This window comes from Notolepis coatsorum, assembly GCF_963971535.1.
Source record: "Notolepis coatsorum genome assembly, chromosome: 9".
Classification (NCBI taxonomy): Eukaryota; Metazoa; Chordata; class Actinopteri; order Aulopiformes; family Paralepididae; genus Notolepis; species Notolepis coatsorum.
The window spans coordinates 103,153,768-103,166,842 of record NC_140173.1 but is presented as its reverse complement, the minus strand read 5'-3'; the positions used below and the strand labels follow the sequence as shown (position 1 = coordinate 103,166,842).

The 13,075-nt window shown below is 42.4% G+C and overlaps 1 protein-coding gene across 2 annotated transcripts in view; it reads left to right on the top strand.

Moving 5' to 3' along the window:
- LOC311234056 (spastin-like) overlaps positions 1–11,994 on the top strand; it is a 104,262-nt gene extending 92,268 nt beyond the window's left edge. For both annotated transcript variants that reach the window (XM_084321149.1, XM_084321148.1), the window contains 2 exons: positions 5,107–5,147; positions 8,396–11,994. In XM_084321149.1, coding sequence (XP_084177275.1) covers positions 5,107–5,147; positions 8,396–8,521 — 167 coding nt within the window. In that variant the 3' untranslated portion in view covers positions 8,522–11,994. The remainder of the gene's footprint in view (positions 1–5,106; positions 5,148–8,395) is intronic.
- The last annotated feature ends 1,081 nt before the right edge of the window (positions 11,995–13,075 follow it).

Here is a 13,075-nt window from a genome sequence, read left to right as displayed (position 1 = left end):
CCACTTGATGACAGAGATCACATGAGGGTCCCTAAACAGTCTGCCAAATGTGGTTTTGATACATTAACACTTTCAGTGCCAGAAACGAGATATTACGTTTTTGCTCGACAAGCGTTGAGTGCCAAAAATGAGATATTACGTTTTTGGATCGTTTGATCTGTTTATTTTGATCCCCGCTCTACAGACTTGCCGGGAGCGATCTGCATAATTTTGACACATCCCCACACACTAGAACTGCACTGCTGATCGACTATCACCAGGTGGCAGTATCGTCCGTGTCTGAACTGCAATGGCTTGGGGTTGATACTCAGCCTCACTTTCATTTCTCCTTGGTTAGTGGCCCCTCCTCCTGCTGGAACAGAAATTCACATTGCTCGCCTCGAAATTCCGTTGCCTAAGCATATTTGACCATCGAAACGTGTATAGACATGCGATCACTTGGAATTATTCTTCTTGGAATACCTTCTGGCTAAGGTAAGGTACATTCTATGTCTATTTTACCGAATCTGAAACGTGTTTTTCTAACGATCACAGTTCTGTGTTTCACCGGACGAAAAACATGGTCGGCAAACACGATCACAGTTTTGAGTTTTGTGAAGGTACATATACATGTCATATACCTTTTGATTTGGGAGTATTTGGGGTTTCAGGGGATCAGCCAGAACGGTTTGGGCTTATTGCACATAACGCGTTTTATCTCGCGATCTATGAAAAAAGACTGGATTATCTTGGAAATGCGAGATGTTTAGCGTGTAATGAACTACAAACTACAGCGTGTGGAAACAAACTTTTATTCTCATCTTGCACTACAAGTAATGTTTGTCAAAATGAGCCACACCATGTCTCCACAGCTGTAATACAGAACACACACAAAGCTTCGCAAACATAGTTAAACGACCGTAGAAAGGACTATAAAGCAGGCATTCTAGGAGTAAAGATAAGCGATACGCACGTCACTCAAAGTGTTAAAGCATTTCTGAGACATGACTCAACTTCCTGTTTGGCGGCTTTGTCACCAAATTCAATTGGCTGTCAAAAGCGAATGCATTGGAAAATCAAAAACAAAAGTCATTCCTGTGTAGACATTGGTCTACAGAGAATGTGTACCACGTGTGAATGAATGAATGAATGAATGAATGAATGAATGAATGAATGAATGAATGAATGAAAACTTTATTTAACAGATTGCAGAATGGGTACAATACAGTACGGCTCAATACACACAATTGTTAAGGGGATGCAGACCAGAGAAAGACGTTTGTCTTGTTTACATCAGGGTCCCCCATTTTCAATTCATAGTGACATTTATGACATACACAACATACATGACATCATGACATTTATGACATAGGGACATACATGACATACAGGTATATAGTACTGTTACATTTGTGACATATGATATGCAAATATACAGTACTGTTACCCAGAGATCCTAACAGAAAATATATACATATGATTGGGAGGAGACTGTACATTAGGAGGGGTTGGGTTGGTGGGAGAAATTATATACATACGGTGGGGCGGAGACTGTCTATTAGGAGGGGGGGGGTTTGGACATTTATGGTGGCCAGTTTTGAATTGCAGCCTCCCGTAGGTGCTCTTTAACACATTGGGTGCCACGCCCCTGCCTTGCCGCCCATTAACCCCATGTAAGTGCTCACCTTGTTTGTAGAGCTAAACCTATATTTTATATTATAGCTATGGATCTAATAACACTGTCGATTGTCAGTGAGTTGATTCTGGTCAACATGCAAAAAACTGATTATTTTTTCATCCGTACATTTCCGTTTCATACCGTTTTGAATATGAATATAGTTTGGGTGCTTCTGAGTAATCCCAGGAAAAAGACGCGAAAATAGCGTTTTAGTGGAATCCACTTATCACGTTGTCATTTTTCGCCTGATTATCGAATCTTCCTGAAATCAACGCTAGATTATCGTTATCCTTCCTCATGCAAGAATGAATTGTGGTTTAGAGCGTGAGGTGGGTTTTAGGAGTAAGGTCAAGTAGTAGTCTGACCAGTTTGTTTTGTGAGGTTTGTAATCTTGTTTTTAGCGCCTTTGAGGTGCTTTGGTACCATGAGGTGCAAGCATAGTCGTAGTACCCTTGAATGAGTGCTCCTGCCAGAGTCTACAGGGTATTCTTGTTTACCAGAGAGGAGATCCGGTACAAGAATCTAGTTCGTTGGTTGACTTTTTTGATTACATTGGATGCCATTTTGTCACAGGAAAGATTTGCCTTTAGGATGGAACCCAGGTATGTAATTTCATCTTTCCTTGTGACAATATTGTCACCCACTGTAACTGAGAAGCCGTCGGTCTTGCTGAGTTTGTTATTTGATCTGAAGAGAATGGACTCTGTTTTACCCAGGTGTAATGATCCAGGTGCAGATTCTGCCGAGTTCTGAGCTGAGGGTTTTTTCAACCTGTAACTTGTTCTTGTCAGAGACCAGCAGGGCTGAGTCGTATGCTTCCTTGTGGAACACCACAGCTCACTGTGAGGGGGGGGGGGGGGGGGGGGGGGGGTAGAGTACCGTTTACCTCCACCATCTGTTCTCTCCCCTCCAGGTAGGATTGCATCCAGCTCACTGATAGACTATCAAAACCAATTGCTTTTAGCTTCAATCAGAATGGAGTGATTGACAGTGTCGAAGGCCTTTTGTAGGTCCAGCATGACCATGCCGCAGTATTTGCCCGCATCCACCTCTTGTTTGATGTGGTCGTTTAAATAGAGAAGGCATGTGTCAGTGGGATGTTCTGAAGCCAGATTGGAATAGATTAGATTCTTTTCCACAAGGTACTTTTCGACCTGTTCGTAGACAATTTTTTCCATGACTTTCGAGATGGAGGTAAGAATAGAAACAGGGCGGTAGTTGCCTGGGTCTAATTTGCTGCCCTTTTTGTGCAGGGGGGGTCACTCTCGCAATTTTGAAGTCCTTGGGGGATGTGTCCCTGTTTTATGGAGAGGTTTATTATGTGTGTGATGACTGTGGTGATGGCCGCTGCTGAGTCTCTGAGGAATTTGGAGGGGATGTTGTCATGGCCAGTGGCCTTGTTAGGTTGGAGGGCGCTCAGTTTTTTGAGTACCTCATCTGTTGTTACCATTTCAAGTTTGAAGTCGTCTTTGTGGACCCCCAGGTTTTTTTTTGTATCTACTTTTTCTCCCATTTTCTATTTTTCTCCCATCCCAATTTCGTATTGTCCAATTCTACCCACCCCTGTCTCGAACGCTGTTAGGCCATGCCTCCCACAAGCCGGCTGCAATGTGGACGAAGCCTTGCATCACGTGTCCCCTCCGGTACTCGAGGAGGCAGCCGTCGCATCTTTTCACCTGCACAGCGCGATCTCTCAGCGGCGAGGTTCTGCGTGGGAGGGACACGCCGGCCCCGTTGCTTCCTGATTCTACTGCGCAGGCGCACCAACCGACCTGTAGGAGTCGCTGTCCACAACGTCCGATCCCCACCCACCAGCTTCCCACCCCCTAATACTGCCAATTGTATTAGTATGAACAACCAGCCAAGCTGGTAGCAATGCCGAGAGCTGGGCTCGAACCCAGCATCTCCTGCATTAGTGGCGAGCGCCTTGCCCACTGCGCCACTTAGCCGCCCGGACCCCTAGGTTTTTGTAATAGTCTACTATGTGTTCTACACCAAAATGGGAGGGTAGTTTATTAACCAGTGTTGTGGTTAGTTTAGTTTTTTGCTGCAGCCTAGTTGGTTGTTGAGTAATTTCCAAAGTTTGCGGGGTTTGTTTTTGTTTTCCTCAGTTTTGTCATTGATGAAATTTTCTTTTGCGGTTTTGATCATGGTGTTTATGTCATTTCTTAGTCTGTTTCTTTGACTTTTGAGTTCAACCACGTGGGCTAGGGCTGGGCAATATGGCCAAAAATGATATCGCGATAACGATATGGATAACAATATCATATCACGCAATATCGATAATTATCTATATTGTTATAAGTATTAGCCCTAGCTTGGAGTGCACGTTTCGTGCAGATTGGGGAAAATCTGTAGGAGGAGTTGCATTTGAAGTGTTTTTCACAAAATGCTAAATGGCGGCAATCCAATATGGCGGTAAATTACTAAATGAAATTAACTCGGCTTGAGACAAGGATTCCAACGGTACCTTGTTTTTGAAAATCTGACTCACACTTCAAAAGTTGTGTGCATAAATGCACCTCCAACTTTGACACGTTGGCGCTAGAGTGTTGGAGCTGGGGACATGGGACTTGGTGATACGGGTCAGTGGACTGTCCCGAATCAGTCTGCCAATTTTCATAACTTTCTCCCATACGGTTCTATGGGCCGCCATAGACTCCAATGGCAGAAGAATAATAAGAAGAAGAAGAAATTGTACAATCCCTCACGGTGGCTTACGCAGCTTTGCTGCTTGGCCCCCAATAATAATAATAACTTTGTTTTATATAGCGCCTTTCATAAAACCCAAGGTCGCTTTACATAGGGGAAAAAACAACAATAGAAACATGGTGGACAGACACAACATTTAATGTAGGAAAATTAGGGGTCAAAGGCCATGTTGAAGAGGTGAGTCCAGAGTTCTGCAGGGAGGGAGTTCCAGAGGGTGGGATATGCCACGCTGAAAGTGTAATGTGATATTACATATTTGTATGTTTTTATCTTGTAATACAATTGCCATGGTGCTGTTTCATAATATATCTTTTTTTTAACTTTATTTAATACTGCTCCAAGGAAATATCTTTTTCATTAACTTACTGTATGTATATTCTTTACAATAATTATGTTTATATCATGGATGATAGTCGAGTAGAAATCCATACCTTGGCATGGATCCTGGACGGTATACCTTCATATTAGGTCTACCTCCCAAACCTATCCACAGCTAAACAAACCACTTTTCCAGATATTGTTTTCAAGCTCAAGTTTTGTTTTATTTGTCACATATAAGGTACATGTACATGCAAATGATGATCTAAAGAAGAAAACACACCTGAACACTATCACCTCGTATAAAACAGGTTCACCAGAACCGCCTGAATGTACCATTATTTAAAGGACTAATATTTAGAATTCAATGATGTTCAGAACCAGGTTGTTGTTCAATAACAAAATGCTGTCTCACACAGAACTGGGACCAGAACAAGTCAGGAACATGTCAGCAAGTGAGGTAAGATATTACCTTATATATATACTGTATGTATATATATATTTTACTTGCTCAAAATGTTTCAAATACAGTCCAGTTCAAGACAGGCCTCTCACTGAATGTTTAGAATGTTCATTTGTCCTCCATGTTGGCAGAATCAATGGTTGATATGTGCAAAACAACGGTTGCTATGGTATACATGAGAAATACATAAACTATTTTTATAAATTGGTGTTTTATTACTGGATCTTGTGAACAAGTCACAGTGGAACATTAATGTGTTTGTAATGTTTTACCTACTTTACCACATGGGATGTTTTCTTTTGAAAGTGGTTACCAATGGTTACAGGCAGCCATGCTGGAAGAGAGCTACACAAACATTCCATGCAAGGCCTCAATTAATACAGATATGCTTATTGACATTGTACAAGATAACATGATAATCACATCCATTTATTTCTAAGGAGTTTTACTACTATATTCCACTTCAACCATTTATTTATATGGAGTTTACTATTGATTGATTGATTGATTGAAAACTTTATTAACAGATTGCAGAATGGGTACAGTACAGCTCAATACATACAATTGTTAAGGGGATGCAGACCAGAGAAAGACTTTCGTCTTGTTTACATCAGGGTCCCCCATTTTCAATTAATCGTAACATATATGACATATATGACATATAGATAGACAGTACTGCTACATCTATACATTTATGACATACCAGATTTGCAAATACAGTACTGTTTGTGATACGAAAAGAGTCCAGAGAAAAAGTATATACATTTGACGTAGAAACTGTACATTTGAGGAGGTTGGGTAGGTGGGGGGGGGGGGGTTGGCGGGTACTGTACATTGGAGGTGGTTGGGTGGGTGGGGGGGGGGGTTGGGTAGGAGTGGGGGGGGGAGGTTGGGTAGGAGGGGTGGGTGAGGGACACTGTACAACTGTACAAGCAAAACTGTACATTGGAATATTGACAAGACCATACTTGGTAATTTTTTACTGTACATTGGAGGGGGTTGTGTTAGGACATTTACAGGGGCCAGTTTCGAATTGCAGTCTCCCGTAGGTGTTTTTTGAGAGTGTTTTTGAAAGTGGGTAGTGATTCACATTCCTTTACAGCTTTGGGTAGGGCGTTCCACATTGATGTGGCATAATTGCGAAACGTGTTTAGTCCCTTGTTTGAGCCGAATCTGGGTTTAACATGATTTGTGGAGCTCCCTCTGGTGTTGTGATTGTGGTATTCACTGACCTTTGGGAAGTATTTTGACATGTACATGGGTACCTTGGTCGTGTAGTGTATCTTGTAGACCAGGCCCATTGCAAGTTGCTATACTCTGTCGTCTACTCTAAGCCATCCTAGGTTGTCAAAGTGGGCAGGGGTGAGGTGGGTTCTAGGAGTAAGGTCAAGCAGTAGTCTGACCAGTTTGTTTTGAGATGTTTGTAATTTTGTTTTTAGCGCCTTTGAGGTGCTTTGGTACCATGAGGTGCAAGCATAGTCGTAGTACCCTTGAATGAGGGCTCCTGCCAGAGTCTTCAGGGTATTCTTGTTTACCAGTGAGGAGATCCGGTACAAGAATCGAGTTCGTTGGTTGACTTTTTTTATTACATTGGATGCCATTTTGTCACAGGAAAGATTTGCTTCTAGGATGGAACCCAGGTAGGTAATATCTTCTTTCCTTGTGACAATATTGTCACCCACTGTAACTGAGAAGCCGTCGGTCTTGCTGAGTTTGTTATTTGAACCGAAGAGAATGGACTCTGTTTTGCCCATGTGTAATGATAGTTTGTTATCAGCGAGCCATATGCAGATTTTGCCTAGTTCTGAGCTGAGGGTTTTTTCAACCTGTAACTTGTTCTTGTCAGAGACCAGCAGGGCTGAGTCGTCCGCAAACAGGAACAAGTTGCAGTCACAAGCTGACGACATGTCATTTGCATAAATTAGGAACAGTAGCGGACCTAGTATGCTTCCTTGTGGAACACCACAGCTTACTGTGAGGGGGGGGGATAGGGTACCGTTTACCTCCACCATCTGCTCTCTCCCCTCCAGGTAGGATTGCATCCAGCTCACTGATAGACTATCAAAACCAATTGCTTTTAGCTTCAATCAGAATGGAGTGATTGACAGTGTCGAAGGCCTTTTGTAGGTCCAGCATGACCATGCCGCAGTATTTGCCCGCGTCCACCTCTTGTTTGATGTGGTCGTTTAAATAGAGAAAAAAGTAGTAGAACGCGCTCACCTCACTAGACTTGACACTGGGTGCTGTAACCTCTGATATCATACATAAAAAATAGGGAAACAATGTCCAGGCACGCACTCCAGGTTTTTCCAAATTTATTGGCAGCCTGTAATCATGACGTTTCGGTGTGAACACACCTTCTTCAGAATGGCTTGCATCTTTAAATGGAGAAGGCATGTGTCAGTGGAGTGGGATGTTCTGAAGCCGTATTGGAATTCGTAGATTAGATTTTTTTCCGCGAGGTATTTTTCGACCTGTTCGTATACAATTTTTTCCATGACTTTCGAGATGGAGGTAAGGATGGAAACAGGGCGGTAGTTGCCTGGGTCTAATTTACTGCCTTTTTTGTGCATGGGTGTTACTCTCGCAATTTTGAAGTCCTTGGGGACGTGTCCCTGTTTTATGGAGAGGTTTATTATGTGTGTGATGACTGGGGTGATGGCGGCTGCTGAGTCTCTGAGGAATTTGGAGGGGATGTTGTCATGGCCAGTGGCCTTGTTAGGTTGGAGGGCGCTCAGTTTTTTGAGTACCTCATCTGTTGTTACCATTTCCAGTTTGAAGTCGTCTTTGTGGACCCCTAGGTTCTTGTAGTATGTTCTACCCCATAATGCCCTGAGTGGGAGGGTAGTTTGTTTACCAGTGTTGTGGCTATGTTTGTGAAGAAACTATTTAAGTAATCGGCTACATCCAGCTTGTCTGTGATGAGCGTATTGTCCGTCTTTATGTTTATGTTTGAGAATCTGGTTTTAAGTTTTTTACTGCAGCCTAGTTGGTTATTGAGTAATTTCCAACGTTCACGTGGTTTGTTTTTGTTTTCCTTGGTTTTGTCATTGCTGAAATTCTTTTTTGCTGTTTTTGCTACTATATTCCACTTCAACCATTTATTTATATGGAGTTTTACTACTATATTCCACTTCAACCATTTGTTTCTAGGGAGTTTTACTACTATATTCCACTTCAACCATTTGTTTCTAGGGAGTTGTACTACTATATTTACTATTACAACCTGTGTGTGTTTGTTGCAGATGCGGAACATTAGGTGTAAAGACTTTGAGGATTCCCTGAGCCGTATAAAGCCCAGCGTCAGCCCACAGACTCTGAACCAGTTCGCCCAGTGGAACAAAGACTTCGGCGACACGACAGCCTTCTGAAAACCTAATATCTCCATAGAGCAGGGGTCTCAAACTCGCGGCCCGCGGGCCAATTGTGGCCCGCTGGATGATATTTTGCGGTCCCCCAGATGATTTAAAAAAAATAAATAGAAATTGCAGTCATGTCATCACAAACACTGGCATTTAAAGGGTACAAATAAAACAATTCCTGCACCAGAATGCAGGAAATTAAGTCTTTGTAACACAAAATCTCCTGGTGGGGGACCCCCCGCTTAAGAAGTGGCCTGACTGGGGCTATATTTTGCACTATATTTCCTGGCCTGAATGATTTCCCCAGTCTGGCCCTGGTTAAAAGCCTCCAATGCTTATTGGAGTGTGTGCGTTTGAACGTTTGCATGTTTCAACCATACATTTCCATAAAAATTTAAAAAAATACTTGAAACCCTTTTTGTGTGGAATATTTGATGCGGCCTAGCCTCACCCAGACTCTACCCCCAGGTAAATTGAGTTTGAGACCCCTGCCATAGAGTAAACTATTTCAGGAAGAAAAACATGTTTTACTTGTTTTTGAGACTTGTGTGTGGGTTGGAGAGGTCTGGAGAAATTCACAGTATAATTACAGGGTTCCTGCGGGGTCTTAAAAAGTCTTACATTTAATAATCAGAAATGTAGGCCATAAAAATGTCTTAACACAATCCCTGCCACGCTTATATCCATCAATGTTTGATCACTGCCACCAGTCTAAGCCTATGGAGATGTTTACCTACTTTGCAGGGCTATAACTTTTTTAATTGTATTGCTAAATTGACATTACTATGGCCCATTCAACATGGATTATCTATCGTTGAGGATGTAGGAACGTTTAACTTTTTCATTCATAGGTTCATACGAAAATACCGTCTAGAATATAAATATGTTTTAATCGTTTTCTGCAGTAATTCCTAGAATGTGAGATATAGGCATAAACGCATATATAGATTATCAAATGCCGTTTGTTGGCGATACACGCTATATAAAAAATGTCAACTGTACATGATCCTAAACGTTATGACTGATCATGTGCGTGTAACAGAGGCAACTCGCCCCTGCCACGAATTCGACCATGCCTTGAGTGGGAGTCGAACCCCAGGCGTCCGCACTGCGGGCGACATCACAAACCGCTGCGCCAAGAAAGGAATTCCCTCCTAAGCGCTCAGTTTGGATGCCTCTGGGGAGTGAGTTTTACACCCGTTACACTCACCCCCCCTAAACTCACACCACCCAAGGCATCCGGGTCACGGCACCAGTGTAACAGAGGCAACTCGCCCCTGCCACGAATTCGACCATGCCTTGAGTGGGAGTCGAACCCCAGGCGTCCGCACTGCGGGCGACATCACAAACCGCTGCGCCAAGAAAGGAATTCCCTCCTAAGCGCTCAGTTTGGATGCCTCTGGGGAGTGAGTTTTACACCCGTTACACGCGGGTGAACGGGGGGGGGGGGTCATTTATAATTCCGTGATCGTCGGTAAATGCTTCATGTAGTATGGGTGATATATTGATCGGAGCAGTTTGCATGGATAATAATAAACAAACGCGCTGAAAATTACGTCAGTGTCCTCTTACCGTTGGCCGGTGAGACTGGAGCAAAAAGATCCCACTTATTTGACGGCGATCGAGTCGATCCATTTCCGGTTTGTATAATAATAATAACAGTCCAAATCATGTCGATTATTGCGTTATGGCAGCGATCCATATACACAGTGTGTGTCTTGAGTCCCGCGACAATATGCGAGTGCCGGACGCATTTCCAAGACGCACCGAGATCGACTCGTCCATTTCCGGTTTGGCAACTCGCCGATCATCCACCAGGGGGCAGTATTGAAGCGTTGCAGAGTTGTGCATGCTCCCACTGCATCAGACGAGGCTCCGTGAGGGAATTATGAATAACATTGCGAAAAAATGAAATATCTCAATAACGTCGTACGCCGTGGTTTGGCAGAATTCGCATGAACTTGAAACACGTCGTACAACGGTATTGGCGCAGAATGTGTTAAATGTGATTTTGATCATATTTGTATGTATTGGATTAGAAAATGACATCTATTTGTTTGGGGGAACTGTCTGGGCTCCAATGTAAGCAGATAATAGTCAGTCCCCAATAACAAGTCATATGGATTTACTTCTTTCATAGTAATTTCCCTTCATACTTTTTTGCCTGTATGGCTGTGAAATGGGTATTCAATTATATTCAAAGTGGTCTTAAAAAGGTCTTCACTTGTTGAAACCTGCAGGAACCCTGTACTATATATAAACATGAGTTGTGTGGTTCAAACACTCATTGTGTGGCTCAAACACCATGCCTTCAACATGCACTCGTTCACAAAGTGGAATACGGGTGTGAATGTCTTCTTCTGCTCTGCTGTTCCAGGTAGCAGGTTCTGTTGTAGAATCCTATTCAGTTTACTGTATTTATACAAATCTGTGAAAATAATATAATATACTAAGATGGGAAAAAACATGCCTTGTGAATGCGCTTCCTGTTTAATGGAAAGATTTATTAAGACTTTTTGCAGTCTTATGTCTGTTGTTATTTGTGCCACTTAAGGAAAAGTCTTGCTTGTTCACTCGCCGTCCTCAAGAGGGCAGCAAACCCTCTTCTTGACATGAATGAATGAATGAATGAAAACTTTATTTAACAGATTGCAGAATGGGTACAATACAGTACGGCTCAATACATACAATTGTTAAGGGGATGCAGACCTGAGAAAGACGTTTGTCTTGTTTCCATCAGGGTCTTGTTTCCATCAGGGTCCCCCTGGTCGTCTGATTCACACTCCAACCCCCCCCCCCCCCCCCCAGGCAGACATTACTTGTCATTCAGCAAAACCTAATGAAAACAGGATTTGTTGTTATCTTCTCCTAGAGATAACATCAGATGATGACTGAAGGGTAACCGTTAAGTTCCCTCCACTAACGTTCACAGTAACAGTGGCAGCTCACAGTGGAGTGACATGCTTTAATGATAACAGCGGTCTGTAACTGTTGGTTTCAATGAGAGGAAAGCTTTAGAGGGACTTGTTCCAAAGCAGGAAGCACACCGATATAGGCAAAGTTTAGAGGGACTTGGTCCAAAGCAGGAAGCACACCGATGTAGGTAAACCTTTATTGAAGATGTTTCGACACACATCATTTAGAGTAAAATGCATGAAGCCGCACCATGTGTCCAAACGTTGGTATTTAATCAAAAAAATTATTAGATAGTACAAGGTCTGTGCTCCAGTGTTCTACTTTGGACCAAGTGTCTCTGAAGTTTGTCCTTGGATTCAAGACGTCCCTACTCTGAGAGCACCGGGTGGACCTATACTGTTCTGTGTGGGCCGGCCGGCGTATCAACTTGTGGTTTCCACTTTTAGACCACGATTCTGACATATTCAGAGGAACAGTAATACATCTAGTAATATCACTAATAATACGAGAGGAATCATCCCATAATGGCCGCTAACTTGTGTGTAAATAAAGACATATTTAAATCAGTTTCTCTGTCTCTCTTTTTTCTTTGAATGCAGACTAGAAATAGAATAGAATCGACTTTGTCATTATACAATGTCATATAACAACATTAGGGACTCAAACTTAAGGTGCTGGTTCACACAAGTAATACAAAATAAACATATCACAATACTATACAATACAGAATATACAACCATCACAGTGTCAGATAGTAGTGGTGGTCTATTATTGCACAGTGTGGGTGAGGGGGTGGTACTGTTCAGAGTTCAAGGTGGTGATGGCTCGGAAAAAAACACATACATACAGACACACATTTGACATAATTTACTTTGATAGGTGGCGCCAGAGGTCTTTGTATCCCTGTTGTGTTTCCTTGTCGTGGCCTCGAGCCATATCTAGAATTATCTTACATGAATGCAGTACAGCACTGGTCATGTACGGTAGAGGTCATCTGTTAAAGGGGCACTTCACCAAGTAACAATCCTGATATATTTTGCACATAATCTCACACAAACATCCAAAAACTATACATTTTGCACAGATTAATTTAGTTTGGCAGCTATTGAGAGTAAATTCGTTTATTTTTTTATCCACTTTGTCTCCCCATTTTCTATTTTTCTCCCATCCCAATTTCGTATATCCAATTCTTCCCTCCCCTGTCTTGAACGTTGTAATGTTGAATAATCACTCGGTTGGTTTAGTAAACACTCTTTATTCAACATCAGGTATGGGTTGACTTGGAACACGACTGCATGCTTGGCCAGCTACTCCCGGGATGCTCCTGCGCATGCTCCGTCCTGTTGTAGGCTGACTCGTATTACACAGGTATACTGCACAGTGTAATCTAGTCCCTGATGTTACTAGACATAACTACATCTTCCCTCCTTTGAGTAGCTTAACCTGAGTAAACCAATTAAATTATCTAGCAGTCTATGGAACATGACTACAATATTAACCTTAGCTATTTTAATTAACATATTATTCTTATTATTAACGTTAGTAAATGCTTTTAGAGTTTATTTTCAAACCCTGTCACATGAACCTGAACTAGACTCGCGGGTCGCGTGTATCACTTCCGCAACGGATTTAGTCGGATTTCGGTTT